The sequence below is a fragment of the Equus przewalskii genome, chromosome 10, assembly GCF_037783145.1.
Source record: "Equus przewalskii isolate Varuska chromosome 10, EquPr2, whole genome shotgun sequence".
Classification (NCBI taxonomy): domain Eukaryota; kingdom Metazoa; phylum Chordata; class Mammalia; order Perissodactyla; family Equidae; genus Equus; species Equus przewalskii.
The window spans coordinates 2,201,443-2,226,171 of record NC_091840.1 but is presented as its reverse complement, the minus strand read 5'-3'; the positions used below and the strand labels follow the sequence as shown (position 1 = coordinate 2,226,171).

At 46.1% G+C, this 24,729-nt stretch overlaps 1 protein-coding gene across 23 annotated transcripts in view; it reads left to right on the top strand.

Annotated features, from left to right (window-relative positions):
* Positions 1 to 24,729, top strand: part of RPTOR (regulatory associated protein of MTOR complex 1) — a 404,605-nt gene that overhangs the window by 290,722 nt on the left and 89,154 nt on the right. For all 23 annotated transcript variants that reach the window (XR_011523252.1, XR_011523251.1, XM_008514448.2 and 20 more), the window contains 2 exons: positions 7,099 to 7,182; positions 9,352 to 9,462. Coding sequence is in view for 21 of the 23 variants with exons in the window: in XM_008514448.2 (XP_008512670.1) it covers positions 7,099 to 7,182; positions 9,352 to 9,462 (195 nt within the window). In the remaining 2 variants the exon portion in view is untranslated. The remainder of the gene's footprint in view (positions 1 to 7,098; positions 7,183 to 9,351; positions 9,463 to 24,729) is intronic.

Sequence of the window (24,729 nt, the reverse complement as noted above, 5' to 3'; positions counted from 1 at the left end):
ACGTGGCCGGTGTCAGTGTCCACACTGCACATTGTGCCCCACCAGTGGGTTGGGAGATCAGTTTTGTGGGTCTCTCCCAGATAATTTTTTGGTTAATGAGATCAGATGGGATGGCATGGCAAAATACCAAAGTTTGTCACAGGTAGGAAGGTTAGAAAGCGTTCACAGAACTTTCGTTTCAGTTAATGTGTATTTATGGGAGAGGTGTGTGGACTAGGTTTTGCCATAAGGAAAGCTGTTTTACTCTGGGACAAGGTCAGGTGAGTTTTAAAACCACTGTTCAGTGTAGACACCAAGGTCTAATACCTCACTTCAGAACCTGGCAAAGATTTTCTGCCATTGGGGTGGGGCAGTTGGACTTGGCAAGAAGCTGGGGACGGTCGTGCGGACGGGTTGTGCCAGCAGCGAGGGGCGCGTGTTTACATCTGTGTTCAGCAGTGGAGTGGAGAGGGTGCTCTGCCTCTGGGTTTGGGGTCTTCAGTTCTGACTGGCAGGGCAGGATCGTCACCGTCCCCTGAGAAAGCTGATGAGGCCGCCTTGCCTCCATGAGATAGACCAGGAGCCTCGTTGTGTGCCTGTCCAGGACGTGTGCCCCACCTCCTTCCAGGTGGGGCTGTCCGCTCTCACTCAGCTGTGCACCCGTCGCCGTGGCAGCCCCGTCGATCTCCACTAGGCCAAAGGCCCACCCTGAGCGGCTCCCACTGCTGAGGATCATCTGAAAATAGGTGAACAGTGTCTCTGTCGCCACCACAGAACAGGGCAGCGCTCCTCCTGTGCTGGTCTGCTCTGCCTCCATGTCGGCCACACGGCAGGCTGTGAAGATCATTTTCTTGCAACAGAACTGAGGTTTCCCTGGCTTGGGACTGTGTGATGGCAAAGAGAGGAGCTGAGAGAGGGCGGAGTGCTAGGAATGCTGCAGAAGCGCAAGGGCCTGTTCTCGCAGGCGTCAGGAACCAGGCAGGTGGCAGAGTAACTGCGCCACGATGCTGCGCTGGAGATGTCTTGGTGCTTTTTGTGTATTAGGACTGCTGCTTTTCTGACGTTATGAAAAGAATGCAAACATTACTGCTGTTCCCCTGTGTGCTTCCAGATTCATTTGAGACTTTCCTGAGTTTGCAAGGTGAGCTGTAAATGAAAAGACAAATTTTCAAAACCAAAAGAAAAGAAATGCAATAATAACAACAAAACAAAGAAAACTGACCATTTGGCAGAAGCCAATGCTCTCTCGTCCATGAGTGCAGCAAGGTGGCTGGGTGTGAATGAAGGGCAGGCAGACAGGATGTCAGAGGACGACAGTGGCGCGGGTTGGACCTGCTGTGCTCCAAAGCTCCTCTGGCTCACCGGAATTTTCAGGAGAGGAGCCTTTGGCCCTCCCACTGACCTTCCTGTTACTTCAGCACGTGATGGAGTCAAATCGATCCTCTCCAAAGCAGGGGTGCAACACCAAGAGTGTTAAATCCTCTTCTTCTGGGTCTGGCAAACAATCCTTTGTAAATGGCCTTCTGTTGACTTTTTTTTAATGTTCCATTTACAATCCACACGCCCTCAGGGAAAGAGAAGACTAAGCGAGCCACCTGTCCAAGGCCCAAATGAGGAAAAATAACTGGGACCGAAAAGAAGGGAGGCATTTCTGTGTAAGCTCTCAGACAAATGTAAGCTGCCGGTTCTTCCTCGTTCTGGAGGGGTCGGTCTGTGGACTGTGCCAGCCTGCACCAAGGCGCGAGCTGTGCTCAACGAGACGAAACGCCAAGGAGCGCTGGTTTCGCTTGGTGCCGCCCGCGGTGTCAGCTGCCTTCTCATTAATTCCACTCACTTCACCATGCTTTATCTTAAGAAACTTTACTTTTGCCCAAGCCTAGACCCTGTTATCCATGAGTTATCCTCTGGTGCCTCAGCGAGTCAGAAAGTGTTGCTTTGTAGTTTTTCCAATCCCTGCTACTTTTTCCTCAAGCCGAAGAGAATTTTCTCCACTCAAAGACTCAGAGGCATTAGCTGGTGACCATGAAAGTCAAATGAAACGTCCCCTCCGGCCCGTGGATTTACAGCCCTTCGAGTAATGTAAGCACGGAAGGACGCTCTTTCTGACCAGCCCCGATGTCCTTTTTTACCTTTTAAAAATGTAAGTCAACAGAAGGAATAGGAAGGGGGATTCTCGAGCCCTGCTGCACTGCAAGGCCTGGTGCACGAGGTCTCTGGCCTGGGTGGCTCTGCCTGGACTTGACGTTACTGTCCGCACTCCCTCGGGTGGCCTGCGCATGAAGAAGCCCCAGGCAGAGAGGGAAGATTCGATGTTGTAGGAAAGAGAGGGAAGAAGGGGTTTTATAGGATACACTGGGCCTTTGCACAGATCTTGCAAGTCAATAGGGCATTTCATTAGGAAAGCCCTGTTTGCTTTTCTTGCATCATTTTATTTACAAATGCAATTTTTGGTCTGAAAGCACAGGATTATTGTTAGGTGGCAGCATGGGTAATAACTGGGGTGTTCTCATGTACACATTCTCACTGGCTCCAGAATCTCTGATGGTCCGATTCCCAGGCGCCCGGCCTACAGGCTCCAGCATGCCAGGCCTGAAGCTCGGCGCCTGTTTTCCTTAGCAGCAGCTCTACGAGCAGTCTCGGCCCCGAAGCCTGAGCGCCCTGTGTGTGCACAAGGCAGACGAACTGTCGTTACCCTAGGAAGCTCTGCTTTAATTTGGGTGTTAATGTCACCATGATTAATCTTTGGGTTGCCACAGACGAAAATAAATCCCAGCAACTCATTCAGTTCACCACCATTTATCTCTGTAATTTCCACAGATCCTGGGGCAGTCTGAAACAGGAATTAAAAAAAAAGTCCAAATCCAAACAAACAAAAACCAGTCCTTATTTTAAAGTAATTTTAATTTATCTTGGGCTTCACTTTTTAAAAAAATACAAATGAACAGAAGGAACAGGAAAGATGTAATATTTAAAAAACCCAACGCTTGACATTTTCCCCAGGACTCCTTATTGACAATGTTTATTTTCGAATAAAACATTACTAATTGCAGCACAAAATCCTGCACTGCCGACGGTCTTCAGACGCCAAGTCTCTGAGACACAGGGGTGTCAGTGCCCCAGGATATGTTTCATCGACCTGTTTGGCAGTCAGGAAGACCCTCTCATGATGGTGACTGTGGCCAGCTGCCTTTACTTGCCCATTTGTGGATCAGACGTTGCAGTGGAGACCTCGTAGTGCTGGTTAGCGCACACGGAGGACAGACACCCTGAACTCTCCGGGGTTGGGTGTCTTAGCCGCCTGCTGCCGTTACAAACTGATCTACTATTTACCTTAAAAAACAGAGCTTTACTCGTGGTTACAGGGTTTTAAATAACAAAGGGAATCAGAAAACAGTCTTCTCAAGCTTTAGATATATTTGAAGCCTTTGATTTTTGATGGATTGCATCTGCTTTCACAAACCTGGTAAATAGAAGGCCTGCTCACTCTGAACCATCAAGAAACTTGAGCCTCAGGCAGTTTTATTTTCTTCAAAAACAGATACAGTCAGTCAAATCGCTTCTGTAGGGTGGAGACATCCTGTAACTGTCTGCTGAAACCGTAATGTTAATATTTATTACACACCCCCATGCTGGGTGCTTTCACAGACTTTATCTCATTTAATTTTGAAAATAAACCCAAGTCAAATGTTATGTCCACTTTTCTTCTTCTTTCTTTCTTTCTTTCTTTCTTTTTTTTTTTTTTGCTGAGGAAGAGTGGCCCTGAGCTGACATCCGTGCCCATCTTCCTCCACTTCATATGTGGGATGCCACCACAGCATGGCTTGACAAGCAGTACATAGGTCCACCCCATAATCCGAAATGGCAAACCCCAGGCCGCCAAAGTAGAATGTGTGAACTTAACTGCTAGCTGTTAAGATAGGGGCTGGCCCCTGTCTCTACTTTTCTGGTTAAGGAAACTGAAATTTCCAGAGGTTAAGTAATTTAAGACACTATTAGGAAGTGACAGAGTCAGGATTAAAATCAGGTCAGCTTGACTCCAAAGCCCACATTTCCCACTGTCTCTCTTCCCCTCCAAACCTACATCAAACAACAGGGGCGCGTGGTAACCCACAAGTGACATGTGGGAGGGGATCGGGTCCCAGTTCAGATGTGCTCCCATGAGCAGCCTCCCACATCACCTCTCCCAGCTTCTTTTTAAAGATTGGCACCTGAGCTAACAGCTGTTACCAATCTTTTTTTTCTCCCCAAATCCCCCTAGTACATAGTTGTATATTTTAGTTGTGGGTCCTTCTAGTTGTGGCATGTGGGACACCGCCTCAGCATGGCCTGATGAGCGGTGCCATGTCCACACCCAGGATCCGAACCAGCAAAACCCTGGGCCTCCAAAGTGGAACGCGTGAACTTAACCACTGGGCCAGGCCCTTCTCCCAGCTTCTTAATCAGAGAATCTCTCATCATCTCCAAACATGAAACATACCACTCAGCCATCCATCTTGAAAGAGTGATGTGGAAATGGGCTCCAAACCAGTGGGAGATGAATCAAGATGACATTCCAGTGCCTAAACCAGTGGCTCTTTCTCCTCATCTGCTTCCCTGACTCCTGGGCTTCCCAGCACAGCTGTAGACACTGATTGGTTTTTTTCCTGAGGAAGCGTTGCCCTGAGCTAACATCTGTTGCCAGGCTTCGTCTATTTTTTTGTATGTGAGCCGCCACACAGCATGCCACTCCTCCATGAGCCACAGGCTTCTCCCTGGGGAGCTCCCCATCCTCCTCCTTGGCGTGTCCTTCTCAGGAACTCAACACTGTAAGGACCCGCTGTCTCCTCTGTCCCCAGCCTCCCTCTCGCCACCTCCTCTGTCCCTGCCTGGTGATCCTCCCTGCACGCCCCACTACTTCAGCCCCTGTTCACCCCTCCACGGGGGCTCCTTAAACATTGCTCTGGCTGCCCAGTTTCCTCACCCCCACCCTGTCCCACTGCTCTGGCGTCCATCCTCAGAAGTCCACCAAGATCCACACCCTACACCCAGGGGGTCTGCTTCATGAGTCCTGCTGTGAACCTCCTGGGAGCAGGTGGCACAGGGGAAACCTTCCCTCCTTGGCTTCAGTTCTACCTCCCTCTCCACTTCTCCCACCTGTTCCTGCCCTCACCCTTCCCTCTTGGCCCAACTTCTCCCTTTGCGGACCACGCCCATGTTGGCACTCCTAGCCCCAACCTTGCTGGCCTGGCCGTCCTTTTCTCCTGCCTCTTTCCACATCTGTCTTCCAGAGTCTCCTTTCCCTGACCCCACCTTGTCCCTTGCAGACAAGTTCTGTTGCTCACACCTCCCACCTGTCTTGGAGTCTCTTCCCCACCATCAGTCACTGCCAGGGTCGGTCTACCCCATTCCACCCCTCCATCCAGCCTCCTGCCAGTCCATTCCCTGCAGAGGGCACTTCCATGGGTCACTCCACTGGTTCGCATCAGTCAATGGCTGATGCTTCTCTTGGGAAAAACTGAGACCCTTCGCCTGGTCTGCGGGGCAGGCTGGGTGTGTGGCCGCTCCCACCTCAGATAGGCCGCTTGCCCTTCCTCAGACACCCTGAACTTTCCCGGCCCCCTCTGCCTGGAACCTGGAAACCCCCAATCACCCTCTGGGATTTGGCTGCCTGCCAGGAGGGGAAACCTTTGAGACCCCCTAGAGTAGGGCTGGGACCCCCTGTTATGCGTTTTCACAGCACTGCTCACCGTGACAGTGGATTATTGCAGGGTGGCCATCTAATGTCTGTCTCTGCAGCTAAGTGATCACAGGAAGGGGGCACCCAGCTGTTCCTGATCACCGCCCCGCACCGGCATGGTGCCCACACAAAGCAAGGCCCCATAAACACTCGTTGGATGGCTGCGAATGTCAGTGGACAGAAATGCTCCACATGAGAGCGACTTGGTACACGCGACCTCGAGTGTAAGCGCTGAAGGGAAAGTCAGTATAAATGACGCCATTAGAAATCTAAAACTTGGATGTAGCAGAGGAAAAAAGAGAAAAATATGTGGCAGATCTTGCTCTTTTTAACTTATAAAGAACTCTTTCATATCAATAAGAAAAAGCTAAACTCGTAAGTAGGAAAATCAGGACGTACATGTCCAATTTACCCAATTAAACTATGAGAAAAATATCCAACCTAACTTGTCATCAAAGAAATTCAGGTTAAAAGGATATTTTATTTTTGCTTATTATATTGGCAAATATTAGTTTAATATGGGCTAGTATTATCCTGGGAGCTTTTAATTTGTTATTTCTTTTAATAAAAGCCCTGTGGGTAGGTTTTCTGGTATCCTTGTTTTATGAATTAAGAAATTAAGGTTCGGAGAAGATAAGTAATTTGCCCAAGGTCACATAACCAGCGAGCGCCCCAGCAAACCGATGCCCTCCTGCACTGTGCTCCGAGGAGGCTGGAGGGAGAGAGCACCGCTTGCCTCTCGTTGGAAATGCAAATTGGTTTGGCTGGAGGATAATTTGATAATGTAAGTATCTATGCTGTGACCCTGTAATTTTACTTCTCTCATTTATCCGGGGGGGAAAAAACCATTCAAATGTGCAGAGGTGTACCTGTTAGGATATTTATCACAGCATTGTTTATAACAGCAAAAATTGGATAGTAATTTAAATAGCTAGCACTAGAGAAATTGTTTAAACGAACTATGCACATTTATGTAGATGAAGGGCCGTGCTGCTGTTGGGAATGACATGGCCAGATGTATCTAGGGGTATGGAATGAGATTCTCAGTATATTGTTTAGTTAAAACGGGAAATGAGAAATACAGTACTATATTAGCTGGTTTAGAATAAATAAGGAAACGATGTCTGGAAGTTGGTATACCAAAATGTCAGCGGTGAAAATTTTTTGAAATGCAATAAAAAACCCATTTGTTTTAATACTTTCTATAGTGTGCATATTTTACCCATTCATGAAGAAATACTGCTTTCCTGGAGCACCTGCTGTAGGTAAATAAATGAGCAAAGCGAGGGAGGCATCTGAGCTGCTCGGTCGGATGCCCTGGAGTCAGCAGCTCAGGCGGCAGGGCTCCCGAGAGCACCGCGTCCCGCCGTCCTGAGTGACACCGTCTCCTCCCTCTCCCTCAGGTGCTGCTGAGCCAAGTGCACCGGCTGAGAGCCCTGGATCTGCTGGGAAGATTTCTGGACCTGGGGCCCTGGGCGGTGAGCCTGGTGCGTGCTTCCTGCCCTGACTCAGGGTGGGGCAGGGGCCAGCGAGACTCTGCTGCAGTCTCAGGACTTACTTCGCCACCCGGAAGTGACCGTAGCCATGCAATCGAGGGTGACTCAGGGGTGACCAGTCGGCCCGTGAGGCCCTCAGGGAATGTGTGCTGGGCGGCCTTCATTGGCACCGCACTTGGGGGTTTCGTTTTGCCCTCTTTTCTGTCTCCTCTTAGGCTTCACCTTGCAGGACAGAAAGTGTTGCTAGTGGCCACGTTTTAGGGAGTGGCTCACCCCTGCCATGGCCAAGCAGCTGGGAGCCTCTGAGCCGGCATGGCCTGGGCTGCACATGGCAAGTTTTCTCCTAGGAGCAGCCTGTGAACCTCACTCACTGCCTTTGCTCTCTGATTTTAGGCACAGTTCTGAAACACTTTTCTGGTTACTCATTCTATAGGAGAGTAGAAATGGCCACTTCAAACAGAAAAGGCTGACAAAAATATAATTAAAAAGTGATCCATTTTTTCAGCAAATCACAAGAGAAAGCAGTTGAGAGGGAATCTATCAATTAAAGAAGAGTCAAGAGACCTGTCAACCAATTGCAATATTTGGACCTTGTTTGGTTCTGTTTGCAAATAAAAGTTTGAAAGTTAAAAATTTGAAAACTTAATATTCATGGAACACTTAGAAATTTTACATTAATTGAATATTTTATGTTATTAAAGAGTAATTGTTCATTTTTTTAGGTGTGGTAATGGTATGTGGTCATGTTTCTGTAAAAGAGACAACCACTGAATATTTACGAGTGGAGTGTGTGATAGCTAAGATTGGTAGGGGAGGACGGTGGGCGAGGTAGGAGGGGCCTCGAGCGGTTTGAGCTGCTGTGGTTGAGAGGCTGGTGATGGGCATGTGGGAGTTCAGCACGTTATTCTCTCTCCGTTTACGTATATTTAAGTTTGTTCATTATATAATGTCAACAAAGAGTGATAATTGATAGTCCAACGTTGAAGGAGGAGAGAGAAAGTCTGAAAATTAGGAAGAAGCATTCAGCACTCGTTGCTGGACCGTTTTCCCTCGCGGGTGTCCAAGGCTGTGCTAACAGCCGGTGAACTAAAGTCGTCGATGACGGGCTTATGTAACTCTTCCAGTGTCTGGTCTGTGTGTGCGCTTGTGCATAATGATGTCGCTTAGTCATTGTGGGAAAGCTTACACCCTTGAAGAAGACGGAAACGTGTTAATAACATTTTAGAGAGATTTTAATTTATGTGGTTAATTTTTTAAAACCTAAGTTTGGCCCTTTAAAGAATTAAGCTTATACTAATTGGAAATTTTGCTAATGTTTGAATAGACGCTGGATAAATGGGGTGTGGTGGCTCGTAGGTGAGGGCCAACTGCTTGAGCCAGTGAAATGCGTGCTTGTCTCACTAAACACGGCCTTTAACAAGAGAGGGACACAGGCCCTGCCATTGGCCACCGGCCTGGTCACACCTGCCATCTGGCCTGGAGGGGGCACTTTTGGGATATCTTTGGAATTCCAGCAAATTTGAGAGAAGGATGGAGCAAAAACTGAGGCAAGGGCCATCACCAGACTTTGCCCAGTTGTCCTACACCAGGGAACCCACCCTCTCTCTTGTTTCTCTGCCTGAGAGCAGGGAGGCCCCCCAGGATGATGCGCTGCCAGCGACTGGGCACCGGGGAGCCCCAGAGCTGCTCCCGTCTTAACTACCGGCAAGCTGGCCCATCCTTCTCTGAAGGTCTATCCCATGCAAAGGCAATGTTGGAGCAAATGGGAGGCCCATAGGGAGAGCGAGGCATGGTTCCATATGTGAGGATCACAATTAGGGGCCTTGTGTTTTGTTGCTGAGAGCAAGCAAGGCCATCTGAGGGTGAGGGTGGCGGCTCCCAGTCGGAAGCCCCATGTCCTCATGAGGGAAAGCTGCCCTAGATTAACTGTCTGTAGACCAGGCATGACTGGGAATACCCAGCCACTTCTTGGAATACAGTCGAGATGAGGAAATGTACAGGGAGCCGCTTTGCTTTAGGCGAGACGCTTTCCCGTACGTGCCGGAGACACTGCCAGCCCTGACCCCGAGTGGTGTGGTCTGCCACCCGGGCAACTGTGCTCCCCGGCAGGCGCGTGCAGGGCCGGGAGCCAGCACACTCACACTCTCTCCTCTCCTTCAGGCCTTGTCTGTGGGCATCTTCCCCTACGTGCTGAAGCTGCTCCAGAGCTCAGCCAGGGAGCTGCGGCCTCTCCTTGTTTTCATATGGGCCAAGATTCTCGCCGTGGACAGTGTGAGTAATCGTGAGTCCTGGGTGTGAGAGGGTCTCTGCGTGCTCACCAGCCACACTCCTCTCCGGTGTGGCTTTTCTCCTTGATCCCCAGACTGCCTGGCCCTGACGGGCATGGCTGCTGACATGGGCAGGGCTCACTGAGTCCTGCGGGGCTGGTTTGCCCCAATTAGCACTGTCTCCTTTCTCCCTTCCACTTCTCGTCCTGCCCTTCTCCCGGCCTCACTCCTTCAGTTGCCGTCGCCTCCCTCCCTCCTCCAGGCACTGTTGGTCCCTCCTCTCTCCCGGAATAAAGGAAATGCTGCTCCTCAGGGCCCAGTCCTAGTCTGTCACCCCAGCCTTCTGCTCACCCGTGCTGCGTGCACGACACTTATTGTCCCTCTTGCCCTGTACTGTGCCTCCTCCCCATCTCCGACCACCCCTCTGGCCAGTAAATGACCCTGACCACTTGCTTTCTTCTTGGAACTCGGCCCTGCCTCTCCCAGACCCCATCATGGGTCTCCAGCCATGCCTCTTGCTCCCCTGCCCTAACCGTGAGAACAGGAGCACAGAGGCCCAGCCTCCAGGGCTCGGCCCCACAGCACTCACCGTCACTTCCCACCCGTGACTATACAACCTGCCTCTCCAGCTCTGCTCTCTGGCAAGCGTCTCCCCACTCCTCGTGCCTGCTGGGCCTGCAGTCGTGTGTCCGCTCCACAAAGATCTAGGCAGGGCCCTGTACTCAGAACTGTGCTGAAGACTGCAGGTGATGCAGAGGTTGGCTGTCCCTGCCCTTAATAGGCCCCTCTCCAGTGGGGACAAAACCCTCTGCGTGAGGTCTGAAGTCACACATCCCACAAAAGATGTATGCCACAAGCGTGCCATTTCGAAAAGAGGAGGACCCACGCAGTCTTATGGGTGGAGCTGCATTTGTATTGGACTTAAAAGGGTGGGGGGTGTGGAGGAGTGTAGGTGTCAGGCGGTGAAGGCGGGGGTGTGGAGACAGCTTGAGCAAGGGACAGAAGAGGGCCAGCACAGGGGACATTTGGAGGAGGGCAGACAGCCCTGTTGGGCTAAGATGCTAGAGATATCTAGGGGCCATCAAAGTGGAAGGTGTTAATTCCAAGTTCAGGAGTTCAAACCTCATTTAGCAGGCCTGAGAAGCTATTAAAGATTCTGGAACAAAGAAACAGTAAGAACTAAGTTGTGGTTTGTAAGACGTCTGGCCTCAGTGTACAGCAGATTATAACTGAGTGGGGAGGGAGCCGCTGAGGAGACTGCTCTAGTAATTTGTGCCGGACAGGTGAGGGCGGCCAGGGAGGTGGGGGTCGATGGGCAGGAAGGGCTGTGGGGGGCAGGATGCAGAGTTAACGGAGGGCCAGGCGGATGTGGGGGAGAAACCATTCTCGAGTTTGAGCCTGTGTGGTAGGAGAGGTGGCTGGGAGAGGGAGATATGGGGAGAGTAGTGCACAGGAGACCACTGGTGATGAGGCCCCATGGCCTGAGAGATGGAGACTGGGGACCTCGTCCACCCAGTGATGGCGGCAGGCAAACCCTCGAAAGGAAGTGTAGAAACAGGCTTGGGGGCTGAGGGTAGAACATGGGGGCTTCTCTGGGGGAGTGGAGAAGGAGAGTCATGAAGGAGAATTTTCAGAGAAGGGAGAGAGGCTGGGAAAATCTGATTTACATAACACAGAGAAAGAGGCTCCAGGATAAGGGCACGTGCGGGGCACGGGCAGGAACGTCACGCTCTGCAGGCTTGTGGGGACCAGACGCCTCAGAACAGGCCATCACGTTTAGCAGTGGGCATTCAGAAGAACGCGAGTGTGTGATGCAGAGATGGGGAAGAAACCGGGTGGCAGGAGGCGCCGGGGAAGAAGGGAGCGCAGCGATGGCCCACGTGCTCGAGGACTGGGGGGGGGGAGGGGCGGAGTCGGCTTCAGGGCAAGGACGGGCCGGTTTGCTTCCTTGGTTTGAAGCCAGTAGTGACTTAAACAGGCTCTGTTTAGGAGAAAAGGACCAGTGGAGAAACAGAGCAATGTTTCAAATTGAACTTCGACCGGTCTGCTGTGTGTGCTGTGTGTGCACATGTGCGTGTGTGCATGTGTGTGACGCCCAGTGACAGGAGCTTACCAGTGAAAAGTCTCATAACTCTTAACTCTATGCAATAAGTGTGATTTTGCAGATAATTTACAGGTGGGAAAAGGCTCACGTAAGTGAGCTGCCCAGATCACACAGCTAATCTGTGACAAAACCTGCCATGAGCTCAGGGCCTCCGAGGCCACATGGAGCCCTTCCACACCACAGAGACGGGGGATCAGCAGTCACGGAGACGTGAGTGGGAGGCGAGGGCATCCGTTCCCTTCTCTGGGAAGTGAGTGAAGGGGGTAAGAGGGTCTCAACTCGGTGGCCTCCTGCCTGCTCTGTTCTGTTAGCCCCTCCTTCCGGTCACCAGAGCTTCCACTGGCCACATGCCTCCTCCTCTCAGCCGCTCCCACTCGGCCAGCAGGGCCCGTGCACCGGTGAAGCAGCCCTGCAGTCCGCCCGTCCCCTCATGCTCCTGCCGTCCGGCCACCGGCTGGCCTGGAGATGACAAAGCATCTCAGGCAGCTCCTGCAGCCGGGTCCTGGCCTCGCTGCCACTCTTGTCCCTCAGTCCTCCACACTGCCACCTGAAAACCTCGCCTCACATCATCCTTTTTGCTCAAGTCCCACTAATAAGCCCCTGCCGGCTTGAGTCCGCCCACCCGCTGGGTCTCCCACCTCACTCCCCATGGACCTGGCTCCTCCTCTCTCACCTGGGCACTACACCCACGCCCCCATGACCACCTCCTGCTGTCACCACAGCAGCCAGAGCGTCTCTGTGAGGGGGCCAAAAATGGGGGGAACGACCACGTGAGGAAGTGAGAGTGACAGGGGCATCACAGCACGAAGCCGTCGCAGCATGTGTGCATCTCCATGAAGGCTGCTTTACTTACGTTGTGTTTGCTGATCGTTGATGATGGCGTCTTTGCTGTTTTTGTTTATTGATCATGTATAGCAGCTTTCTGAGTCTTGTGAACTCTGAGAGTTGACCTGTAGGTTCTCTTGGCTTCTCTGTATAGACGACCGTATTGTCTGCAAACAGCCAGTCTGTAGGCCTCACTCATTTTCCTGCTCCAGTGGTCTCACCAGGGCTCTCGCACGGTGTGGCATGGAGGCATGATCAACACATCCTTGGATGTTCCTGGTCTTCATGCTCTTCTGGATGTTGGGAGCAGCCTCCTTCCTACTTAGGGCATCCAAGGCTGAGCTTGACCTCAGTTTGACCTTGACCCTTCTTGGGCCCAGTCCCCTGCGTATTGCTGTGTCCATTAAATGTTCTGTTGCTTGTCCACTCCAGAATGATGACCGGAATATTATATATTTCAACAAAAGACTTATCTTCCTATCTGTTCAACTAACTTTGGATAAACAATGAGTTCTTTAAAAGATTGTCTAAAACATTGGACTTAAGAGTTAAAAAAAAACCCTAAATTTGAATCCTGTCGCCATCATTTACTTTAGCAAGCCATTTGCATGTCCCACAGCCGTCGGCTGCCCCCTGTGACAGAACGGCAGTGGTGCTTCCCGCAGCCTGGTTACGAGTCAGAACCAGATGTGTGTGGCCATTTGGGCATTTTAGACCTGAGGGAATGAAGGTGGAAACCCTGTGTCACCCTGCTCTTCTGGTAGTACAGAACCATTTATTTGCTGAGCTGAAACCTTGTTTTTTGTGGACCAGGAAGCTATATACCTCTTGGTCATTTCTATTTTGCTCTTCTTCAAAATTCATTGAAGAGCCAAGTTATATAAACAAAAGGGCTTTTTGTGGGAAGTTATTTTGAAACTTTGTCTCTCTTCTACTGCAATACGCTTGTCATTTGGATCGTGCATATAGAAGCTTATTGGCACTGTTCTTGGTACCTGGCCATTAAGGGCCACTCAGAAAGGTTCCTGGGTGCATGAAACAGAGAGACTAATGTGATGCACAGCCCAGTGAAAGAGAGGGACAGAAAAGCTGTCACCCAAAGAGGGTGGGGCTGTCATCAGTCACCCCAGCCTGCCTCCCCGGGGCCCACCAGTGCTGCCTGACCATATTGAAGCCATCGGTATTTTTGAGCTTGTCAGTATTTTTAATACCTTTTAGTACCTAGAAATAGATTATGTCTTTAATTTTAGTCTTAGGAGTGGCTATTTCTGCTTTAATTTTTTTCTTTACATGAAAGTGGATGACCTTCTGAACTGCACTTTGCTATTATATTCTTATGGACTTTACAGTTGGTCATCATGTTGCAGCATAAGGAGTCTTGTTACAATTGCCACTTGGTCACCTTTGTCCCCCAGGGACCTGTTTATCTCCAGTGTCCACGTGGGAGGGCTCAGCCCTGGGCACAGATGCTGCGAGGCTCCTCCAGCACACCTGCCATAAACAAGTCTCAGGGCCTTCGTTACACCTGCCATAAGAAAGGCTCCGAGCCCTGTGTTTCCTGTCTGCACGCTGCTGCAGGAATTAGACGTTTAATAATGCTCAAGGAGCTGTTCCTACAGCCCGGCTGGAAATGCCCTCGCCTGCAATGTTCTTGTAAACGCCTGCAGGCGCCAGGCATCATCCTGTGAATTAATTTCTTAACCAGCGTAGTGCACCTGTTTATTTAAAGGCAATCATCCCACTGAGAGACTTTTTGAAATGTTTCCGGTTGAGACTGAGCGTCATTCACCTCATCCTTCCTTTTCATGACCACCTTGGCCCTAGTTGCCCGGAGACTGAAGTTCTGTGTGCTTTTGGGGAGTTATTCCTCCCTCCCTTCCTTGCATCTGGCCGGAAGTCATGCTACGCCACGTTGCCAGCCATCCTCTGCAGCTGGACTGCACATGCTCCCAGGGTGTGCGTCTCCTGCAGAGCTCAGAGCTCCTCAGACTGGCTCCTTGACGTGGCCACTGTGAGGGTCAGAGCGCGCCTTGTTTACGGACAGGGATGCCTGTGTTAAGATAAAAGGACCTGTGAGAGGCACGGAGCGGGGCTGGCCCATGCCCCAGCACTCTCTGTTCTCCCCGTGCCGAGGAGCTGCCTGGCCCTCGGGGCACTTCTCCAGTGAGAAGAGTTGAGCCGGACCAGGCACTTTTCCAAGACTCAGGCTGGACCTCCAGTTAAGGGGCGAGCCTGGGTCCCCTCTTAGCCCACAAGCATATGTTGAGCACACACAACGTGCCGTCACGTGAGGGGCTTCTAAAGGATTTGAGGGGGCAGGAATGTCCTCGGCCTTAAAGAAGGTGGGCTCTGTCTGGAAAGAAGGAAGGAGAGCGATTCCAGAAAGAGGAACAGGCTCAGGCCGTTTGACTGAGGGGGCAGTATACACTGTGGGGACACTGACATGACTCGGGACCAGGGAATCTAGTAACTCGTAAGGAAAGGGCTTTCCTTTTATCTCACAGCCCTGATCTTCTCCAAGGAATCGTCCCAGAGGCTCTCTTCCCAAGCCACCCATCTGCCTTGTTACTCTGTACTCACCACTGCCAACCAAAAGTTACCAGGCATGTGAAGGAGAAGGAAAATATGATCCACAATGAGGAGGAAAAAGCCATCAAAACCTATTCAGAAACATCATAGGTGTTAGAATTAGCAGATAAGGCGCCGGCCTGGTGGCATAGCGGTTAAGTGCACACGTTCCGCTTCGGTGGCCCGGGGTTCACCAGTTAAGATCCTGGGTGCCAACATGGCACCACATGACAAGCCATGCTGTGGTAGGTGTCCCACATATAAAGTAGAGGAAGATGGGCACGGATGTTAGCTCAGGGCCAGTCTTCCTCAGCAAAAAGAGGAAGATTGGCAGATGTTAGCTCAGGGCTCATCTTCCTCAGGAAAAAAACGTCTGTTCCACATGAAAAGCTCTATTGAGACATGGAAGATATTAAAAGGACCCAACTCAAGCTTCTAGAGATGAAAACTACGATCTGTGACATGGAAACTGTACTGGATGGGATTAAAAACCAATTAAACATGGCAGAAGAAAAATTAGTTGACTTAAAGGCATAGCAATAGAAACTATCCAAAATGAAGCACAATGAGAAAAAGAAAGGTTTTTTTAAACTAAAGAATCATCATTGAGGGGCCGGCCTGGTGGCGCAGCGGTTAAATTCACATGTTCCACTTTTCGGTAGCCCAGGGTTCACTGGTTCAGATCCTGGGTGCAGACATGGCACCGCTCAGCAAAAGCCATGCTGTGGTGGGCATCCCCCATATAAAGTAGAGGAAGATGGGCACGGATGTTAGCTCAAGGCCAGTCTTCCTCAGCAAAAAGAGGAGGATTGGCAGCAGATGTTAGCTCAGGGCTAATCTTCCTTAAAAAAAAGAATCATCGTTGAGTTGTAGGAAAACTTCAAGTGACCTAATATGTGTGTATTTGCAGCCATTAAAGGGGGCTAGTAGAAAAATATTTCAAGAAGTAATGGCTAAGAAATTTTCAAATGTGGGGAAAACCATAAACCCACAGAACCAGGAAGCTCACAAACCCCCAGCACAAGAAACATGAAGAAAACTACACCAAGGCACATCATAATATAAAATTGCTTAAAAAACAGTGATGAATTACAAATCTGAAAAGCAGCCAGTAAAAAAAGGAGCAGAGGAGCAAAGATAAGGATGACAGTAGGTTGCTTGTCAGAAACAGTGATGGCAAGAATCCCACAGGGCTGCAGCTTTAATGTGCTGGAGGAAAAACTGTCAACTAGAATTCTGTACCCAGTGAAAATATCTTTATAAAATGGAAGCAAAATAAGAACTTTTTAAGACATATAATGCTGAAAGAATTCATCACCAGCACATCCCCACTACAAGAAATGTTAGAGACAGTCCTTTGGGCAGAAGGAAGATACCAGAAGGAAACATAGACGTACAGAGGGATGAGAAGCACCAGAAAGGATCAATCCACAGATAAATATATGATTTTTTTTTCTTGCTATTTAAGTCTCTTTCACAGATCATTGAGTATTTAAACAAAAAAATAATCACAGTATACTGTGGAGTTTATAATATATGTAAAAACAAAATGTGTGATAACAATAGCAAAAAGGTTGGGAGGAGAGAAATTGAAGAAATACTATTGTTAGAGTCTATTCTTCATTCAGATTGGTACAATATCACCTGAAGGTGACCTTGATAAAGATGTAGTCCGTAAACCTTAAAGCTATCACTAAAATAAAAACGTCATACCTAACTAGCCAAGAAAGGAGATAACGTGAAATCATAAACACATACAAAGAATACAAATGAAAGAAGAAAATAAAGGAAAAGGAAACGGAGACTAGTTGAAAGAACCAGACAAGAAAAGTCAGTAATCACAACGTAACAGTCTAAATAGCCAGTTAAAAGGCAGGGGGTATCGCATTGGATAAAAAAGCAAGAACTATATGCCACCTACAAGAAATGCACTTTCAATATAACACACAAATAGATTTTAAGTAGAAGATATACCATGACACCACGAAGCACAAGAAGGCTGGAATGCCTAGGTTAACATCAAAATAGGTTTCAGAGCAGAGACTTTACTAGGGATAAAGAAAGTCTTTTCGTGATGCTAAAGGAGTCCATTCATCATGAGAATATAACCACCCTAAATGTTTATTCACCTACTAATAGAATTTCAAAACACAAAAAATGGAAACTGGTAGAACTGCAAGGAGAAATAGATAACCCATAATTATACCTGGAAAATTGAATCCTCCTTTCTCAATAAATGACAGAAAAAGTGGAAGGGAAGGCAGTAAGGAGGCAGTAAGGAGGGAGGCAGCACCCTCCAGCATGGGGCTTCTGTCAACTCATACACTGCTCACACAGCAACTGCACGGTACACATTCTTTCTACACGCCAGGGACATATACCAAGATAGACCATATCCTGGCTCATCAGACAAACCTAAACAAACTTAAAAGAGTTGGAATCATACACAGTGTGTTCCACAACCACCATGGAATCAAACTCAGAATCAACAATAGATAATAGGGAAATCTCCAAACACCTGGAAACAAAGCAGCACATTTTTAAATAAAGAATTTTTATAAATTTTTAATTATAAAATAAAGTTTTAGTAAGTAACATAAATATAAAACATACAATACTAAAATATAAATTGTATAAATAAGTATATAAAATAATATTTATAATTATAAATATTTTTGTATAAAATAAATAAGTGGGACTACATCAAACTAAAAAGCTTCTGCACAGCAAAGGGAACAATCAACAAAATGAAAAGGCAGACTTCAGAATGGGACAAATATTTGCAAACCGTCTATCTGATAAGGGGTTAATATCTAAAATATATAAGGAACTCATACAACTCAATAGCAAAGAAACAACCTGATTTAAAAATAGGCAAAGGAAGCCCTGATGGCCTGGTGGTTGAAGTTGGGCACACTCCACTTCAGTGGCCCAGGTTCAGGTCCTGGGCATGGAACCACACCACTCATCTGTCAGTAGCCACACTGTGACGGTGGCTCACATAGAAGAACTAGAAGGACTTACAACTAGAATATACAACTATGTACTGGGGCTTTGGGAAGGGAAAAAAAAAAACCAGGAAGATTGGCAACAGATATTAGCTCAGGGTCAATCTTTCCCAGCAAAAAAATAAAATAAAAAGTAAAAAAAAAAAAATGAAAATGGGCAAAAGACTCAAACAGACATTTTTAGACATTCATTCAAAGAAGACATATGATGGCCAACAGGTAGTTGAAAAGGTGCTCAACATCACTCATCATCAGGGAAATGCAAATCAGAACCACAAGGAGATATCACCTCACACCTGTTAGGATGGCTTTTATAAAAAAGATGAGAGGTAACAGATGCTGGCGAGGGTGTGGAAAGAAGGGAACCCTTGTGCACTGTTGGTGCAAATGTAAATTGGTGCAGCCACTAGGGAAAACAGTATGGAAGTTCCTCAAAAAATTAAAAATAGAATTACCATATAATCCAGCAATCTCACTAATGGGTGTATATCCAGAAGAAATGAAATCGGTTTCTCAAAGAGAAATCTGCACTCCCATGTTCATTACAGTATTATTCACAATAGCCAAGATCTGGAAACAACCTAAGTGTCCGTCAATGAATGAATAGATAAAGAAAATGTCTCACACACACACACACACACACACACACACATATGCAGAGGAACATTATTCAGCCATAAAAAAAAACAAAAAATCTTCCCATTCATGACAACATGGCTGAACCTGGAGGACATTATACTGAGTGAAACAAGCCAGACAAAGACAAATACTGTGTGACTTTATTCATGTGTGGGATCTAAAAACGCCAGACTCAGAACGAGAAAGTCGATGGTGGTTACCAGGGGCTGATGGATGAGGGAAACGGGGAGATACTGGTCAAAGGATATAACTTTCACTCTAAGATGGATGAATTCTGGGTATCTAACGTACGGTGTGGTGACTGTAGTTCACAGTATTGTATACTTGAAAGTTGCTAAGAGTAGATCTTAACTCTTCTCACCACAACAAAAAAAGAAAAGTGTTAACTGTGAGATAATGGATGGGTTAATTAACTTGATTGTGGTAATCATTCCACAATGTATACTTAAAATGAACATGACGTTTTAGACTTTAAATATATCCAATTTCTATTGGTCAATTATATCTCAGTAAAGTTGGAAAAATATGTATAGTTTGTATTTACTTATATGCTTTATTATAGTTTATATATAATTATATAAACATTAAAATATAAAATAATGAAATAAAACTTTAAGAAAATTTTTACAAAAAAGAGGTTTCAAGGGAAGTAAAAAATATCTTGAACTGAATGAAAATGAAAATACAACATATCAAAAGCGAAGCTGTGTGAGAGGGAAGTTTATAGTACTAAATACAGACATTAAAGAAGAGGAAAGGTTTCAAATCATTGTCCTCAGCTTCAACCTTATGACATTAGCAAAAGTAAAGCAGGTTAAATCCAAAGTAAGTAGGAGGAAGGAAATAATAAAGATTACAGTGGCAATCAATGCAAAAGAAAACAAAAGCAACAGAGAAAATCTGTTCAACTGAAAACTGGTTCTTTGAGCACATCAATAAAATTGATCAACTGCTACCCAGACTGATAAGGAGACACAAATTCCCAAATCAAGAGTGAGAGAGGTGACATCACGGAAAGTTCTAGAAGCATTAAAATGATAATAAGCAAATATTACGAACAACTTGATGCCAAAACATTTTTTAAAGATTTTATTTTTCCTTTTTCTCCCCAAAGCACCCTGGTACATAGTCGTATATTTTTAGTTGTGGGTCCTTCTAGTTGTGGCATATTGGACGCTGCCTCAGCATGGCCTGATGACCGGTGCCATGTCCGCTCCCAGGATCTGAACTGGCAAAACCCTGGGCCACAGAAGCGGAGTGTGCGAACTCAACCACGTGGCCACAGGGCCTGCCCTGATGCCAAAACATTTGATAACTTTGATGAAACACATTCCTTGAATGACACAAGCTGCTCACTTACGAAGACAATCTGAACAGCCCTATATCTATTAACGAAATTGAGTTTGTGGTTAAAAACTTTCCTACAAAGAAACTCCAGGTCCAGATTGCTTCACTAGTGAATTCTTCCCAAACATTAATGAAAAATATATGGATGGCAAATAAGCAACTTTCCACACCATTCTATGAGACTAGCTTACCCTGATACCAAAAACCATGAAGATAGATGCAAAAATTCTAAGCAAAACCTTAGCAATTCAAACTGAACAATATATAAAAAGGGTAATACATTATGACTTAGTGGGACTTAGTTCAGGAATGTGAAATTGTTTAACAATGAAAAATCAATGTAATTTATCAACAAAAGGAAAACCATATTATCTCAATAGACACAAAGAAAGCATTTGACAAAATCTAAAATCTATTTCTGATTTTAGAAAAAAATCTCAGCAAACTAGTAATAGAAGGGACCTTCCTCAGCCTGATAGACAGCATGTACAATAAATGTTATAGCCCCCATCACACCTATGTCGAAAGTCTGGACACTAAGATCAGGAACGAGTCTAGGGTGTCTGCCCTCTTTGCTTCTTCAGGGTTGTCCTGGAAGCTGTAGGTAGTGCAATGAGGCAAGAAAAAAATAAAGGCATCCAGGTTGGAAAGGAAGAAGTCTGACTTTCTTTATTTTCAAACAACATCATTATCTATGTAGAAAATCTGATTGAATCTACAAAAAAAAAATAATTCTAGAACTAGTAAGTGAGCTAAGTAAGGTTGCAGGTTACAAGATCAATAAACAAAAATCAATCTTAATTATATATACTATTAATCAACCACTAGAAGTTGAAATGAAAATAAAAAACATTTACAATGGTATCAAAAATGTGAAAAACTTAGGGATAAATTCTGGCAAAAGATATACAAACTTTGTACACTTAAAACCACAAATCACTGGTAAGAGAAATTAAAGAAACTCTAAATAAATGGAGAGGTGTTCCATTATCATGGGCCCTGATTCTAAAATGCACATGGAGATGCAAAGGAGCTAGAATGGCCAAAACAACTCTTAGAAAGAAGAGCAAAGTTAAAGGACTAACGCTACCTGATTTCAAGGCATGATAAATCTACAGTAATCAAAACTGTGGAAGTGACATCAAAGTGGACAAATAGACCAGTAACACAGAGTAGAAAGTCAAGAAATAGACTCACACATATATGGACAACTGATTTTCAACAAAGTTGCAAAGACAGTTCAGTTCAGTGGGGAAAGAATGGTCTTTTCAGCGTGTGATTCTGGGACGACTGGACGTCCATATGTAAAATATAAACTACAGTCTACACCTTGTGGCATATACAAAAATGAATTCAAAATGGAAAGATATTTCCAAGTCATTTATCATATAAAAACTTGTAGTGAGAATATATAAAGAACCCTCAAAGCTCAACATGAAAACAAACATGTAAACCAAACAATGGGCAGAGTTTGAACAGACGCTTCACTAAAGAAAGAGAATGATGGCAAATAAGCATGTGAAAAGATGCTGAATACCATTCCTCATTAGAAGAAAGCAAGTTAAAACCACAATCAGATTTCACCGCATACCTGTTAGAATGTCTAAAATAGCAAAGACTGATGATACCAAGTGTCGGCTAGGATTTGGAGGAACTGAAACCCTCATACATTCTGATGGGAAAGCCTATGGCCCGACCACTCTGGGAGGTTATTTTGCAGTTTCTTATAAAGATTAACACACACACTCGACCATACAATCCAGGCACCCCACTCCTAGGTATTCACCCAAGAGGAACGAAAGCATATGTCCATAGAAAACTTCTACACAAATGTTACAGCAGCGTTATTGTAATAGCCAAAAACTGGAAATAGCCCAAATGTCCATCAACAGGTGAATGAATAAGCAAATGGTGATTGATCCACACAGTGGAATACAGTAGCCCTCCCTTATTTGCAGTTTCACTTTCTGCAGTTTCAGTTACCCACAGTCAACCGTGACTCAAAAATATTAAATGGCAAGTTTCAGAAATAAACAATTCATAAGTTTTAAGTTGCACACCATGTTGAGTAGCGTGATGAAATCTCACACTGTCCCGCTCTATCCCGCCCAAGACGTGAATCATCCCTTTGTTGGATCCCTAGCCATCAACATTATCTGCTCCTGAAATCCAGTTATCAACATTGTCATGGCTCACTGATGCCCCTTCTGACATATGGTTAGAAGGTCAATAGTAGCCCAACACTGTGTCACAGTGCTGACATCATTTATTTCACTTCCTCTCGTCACATAGGGCATTGCATCATGTCACATCATCACAAGAAGGGTGAGTACAGTGCAATAAGACATTTTGAGAGAGAGAGGGAGACCACATTCACATGACTTTTATCATAGTACATTTTTATAATTGTTCTATTTTATTATTATTGTCGTTAATCTCTTACTGTGCCTAATTTATAAATTAAACTTTATCATTGGTATGTATGTAGAGGAAAAAACGGTATAATTGTCCCTCGGTATCCGTGGGGGATTGGTTCCAGGAGGCCCCCCCATTGATACCAGAATCTGTAATGCTCAAGCCCCTTCTATAAAATGGCATAGTATTTGCATATAACATACACACATCCTCCCGTATACTTTGTCATCTCTAGATTACTTATAATACCTAATAGAATGTAAATGTTATGTAAACAGTTGTTATACTGTATTGTTTAGGGAATAATGACAAGGAAAAAAGTCTGTACATGTTCAGTAGAGACACAGCCATCATAGACCTCTCTGTCCGTGGTTGGTTGACTCCGTGGATGTGGAGCCCACAGATACGGAGGGCCGACTGTGTGCATAGAGTTCAGTACTGTCTGTGGTTTTAGGTATCCACTGGGGTCTTGGCATGTATCCTCCCACAGATAAGGGGGTCTTCTTTGCTACTTAGCAATAAAAAAGAATGAGCTAGGGCTGGCCCCGTGGCCGAGTGGTTAAGTTCGCGCGCTCCGCTGCAGGCGGCCCAGTGTTTCGTTGGTTCGAATCCTGGGCGCGGACATGCCATTGCTCATCAAACCACGCTGAGGCAGCGTCCCACATGCCACAACTAGAAGGACCCACAACGAAGAACATACAACTATGTACCAGGGGGCTTTGGGGAGAAAAAGGAAAAAATAAAATCTTTAAAAAAAAAAAAAAAGAATGAGCTAATCCCAAAATAATTATGCTGAATGAAAGAAGCCAGTAAAAGAAGGGCACATACCGTATGATTCCATTGTATACAATTCTAGAAAATGCAAACTGTAGCCACAGAAAGCAGATTAAGGGAAAGGATTCCAAAGGGGTATGAGGCAACTTCGGAGGGAATAGATTCATTACCCTATTTGTGGGGATGGTTTCACAGGTGTATGTGTTTGTCCAGAATTATCAAACTTTTGGTCTATCACTGATAGCTCAACAGATGTTAAAAAATTCAAATTGTGGAACAGTCTACAAACAACTGTACTAGTCCCTTTTAGATTTTCAATTCAAGAAAGACCCAAAAAAATGTGGGGAAGATTGTTCGTAGTTAAGACTGGTGATGCGTAAGTGCAGGTCTTGATTGGGTCCTGGATCAAAACTGAAGGCTACAAAGGATGTCTGAACAATTGGGAGGAATTTGAATATGGACTGAATGTCAGATAATAGTGTCGTATCAGTGTTAAATTTCTTGAAGGTGATAATTGTTTTGTGGTTATATAAGAGAGTATCCTTTTCCTCAGGAAAATCTCCAGGCCAAGTATTCATGCTACCTGCAACTTTCAAAAAATGCAGAAAATACAGGGGAAGGGAGAGGGAGTAAGCAAATTAGCAGAATCTTCTTTAAAATTGTCCTTCAGGTCATGTGATGCAATCAGAGATCAAGAGCAATGTTGTGTGTAGATGAGAAAGTATAGAAAATGTGGCTAAAGCTACAGTCCCGGCAGGCCACGTTACAGGAGGGCGATGGTGGTTGTGTTTTAATAAATTCCTCAAGTCGTTTGTTATCATCTGTCTTTCTGCTAATTAGCAAGATTAAGAGAGGGGAGACAGTTAATTAAAGATTCCTATAAGCTAGGTTTCAGTTAATTGAGGGCTTTTTTGGTAGACACAGTTAATATGCAATTCAGGCGGCCCTTCCCAAGTTACAGTTAATAAAGTTTTATTTATAGTGCCACCAGGAAACAGCAAGGGCACAATGTCAATGAATTTGGAAAAACATCTTGTGTTCGTATATCTGAAGTAAACCCAAATTGGAGACAGAGAACTTCACCATGTGTGCAAGTCATCATGGTCCTAAGAAAGAACACATTATATGAGTGAAAAGCAGGTAAGAGATAAGCAGAAGTTTATTTCTGTAGCACCCACATCTGGGCTAGTTCCCCTGCCCAGTCTCAAAATTTCTGCTGTTTACTCTGGAGAGTAATTTCATCACAGCTCATCGACTCTGACGTTAGCAGCCTCTCCTCTTCTGTCTCTGTCTTTTCCTCCGTCCCCACTCCTAGCTCACGCAAAAAAAAACGCAGTTGAAAAAATGAGCAGGGTTAGCTTTCTCTACCGTCCAGTGATGACTCATGTCGCCAATATCTAAGTGTGATCAAGTGGGCCAGAGAATTTGCAGTCCAGAACTGCTTTCTTGAGGGTCCAGTTGCAGAAGTTAGTGCAGAAGGCCAGGTGCCTGGGAGGGGCTGGTCTTGTGAGGACCTGGGGCAATCATGACCTTCTGTGCTGGGCGTCTGTCTGTTAGCGTTCTGGATGCCGTGTTCCTACAGGTTTTATTA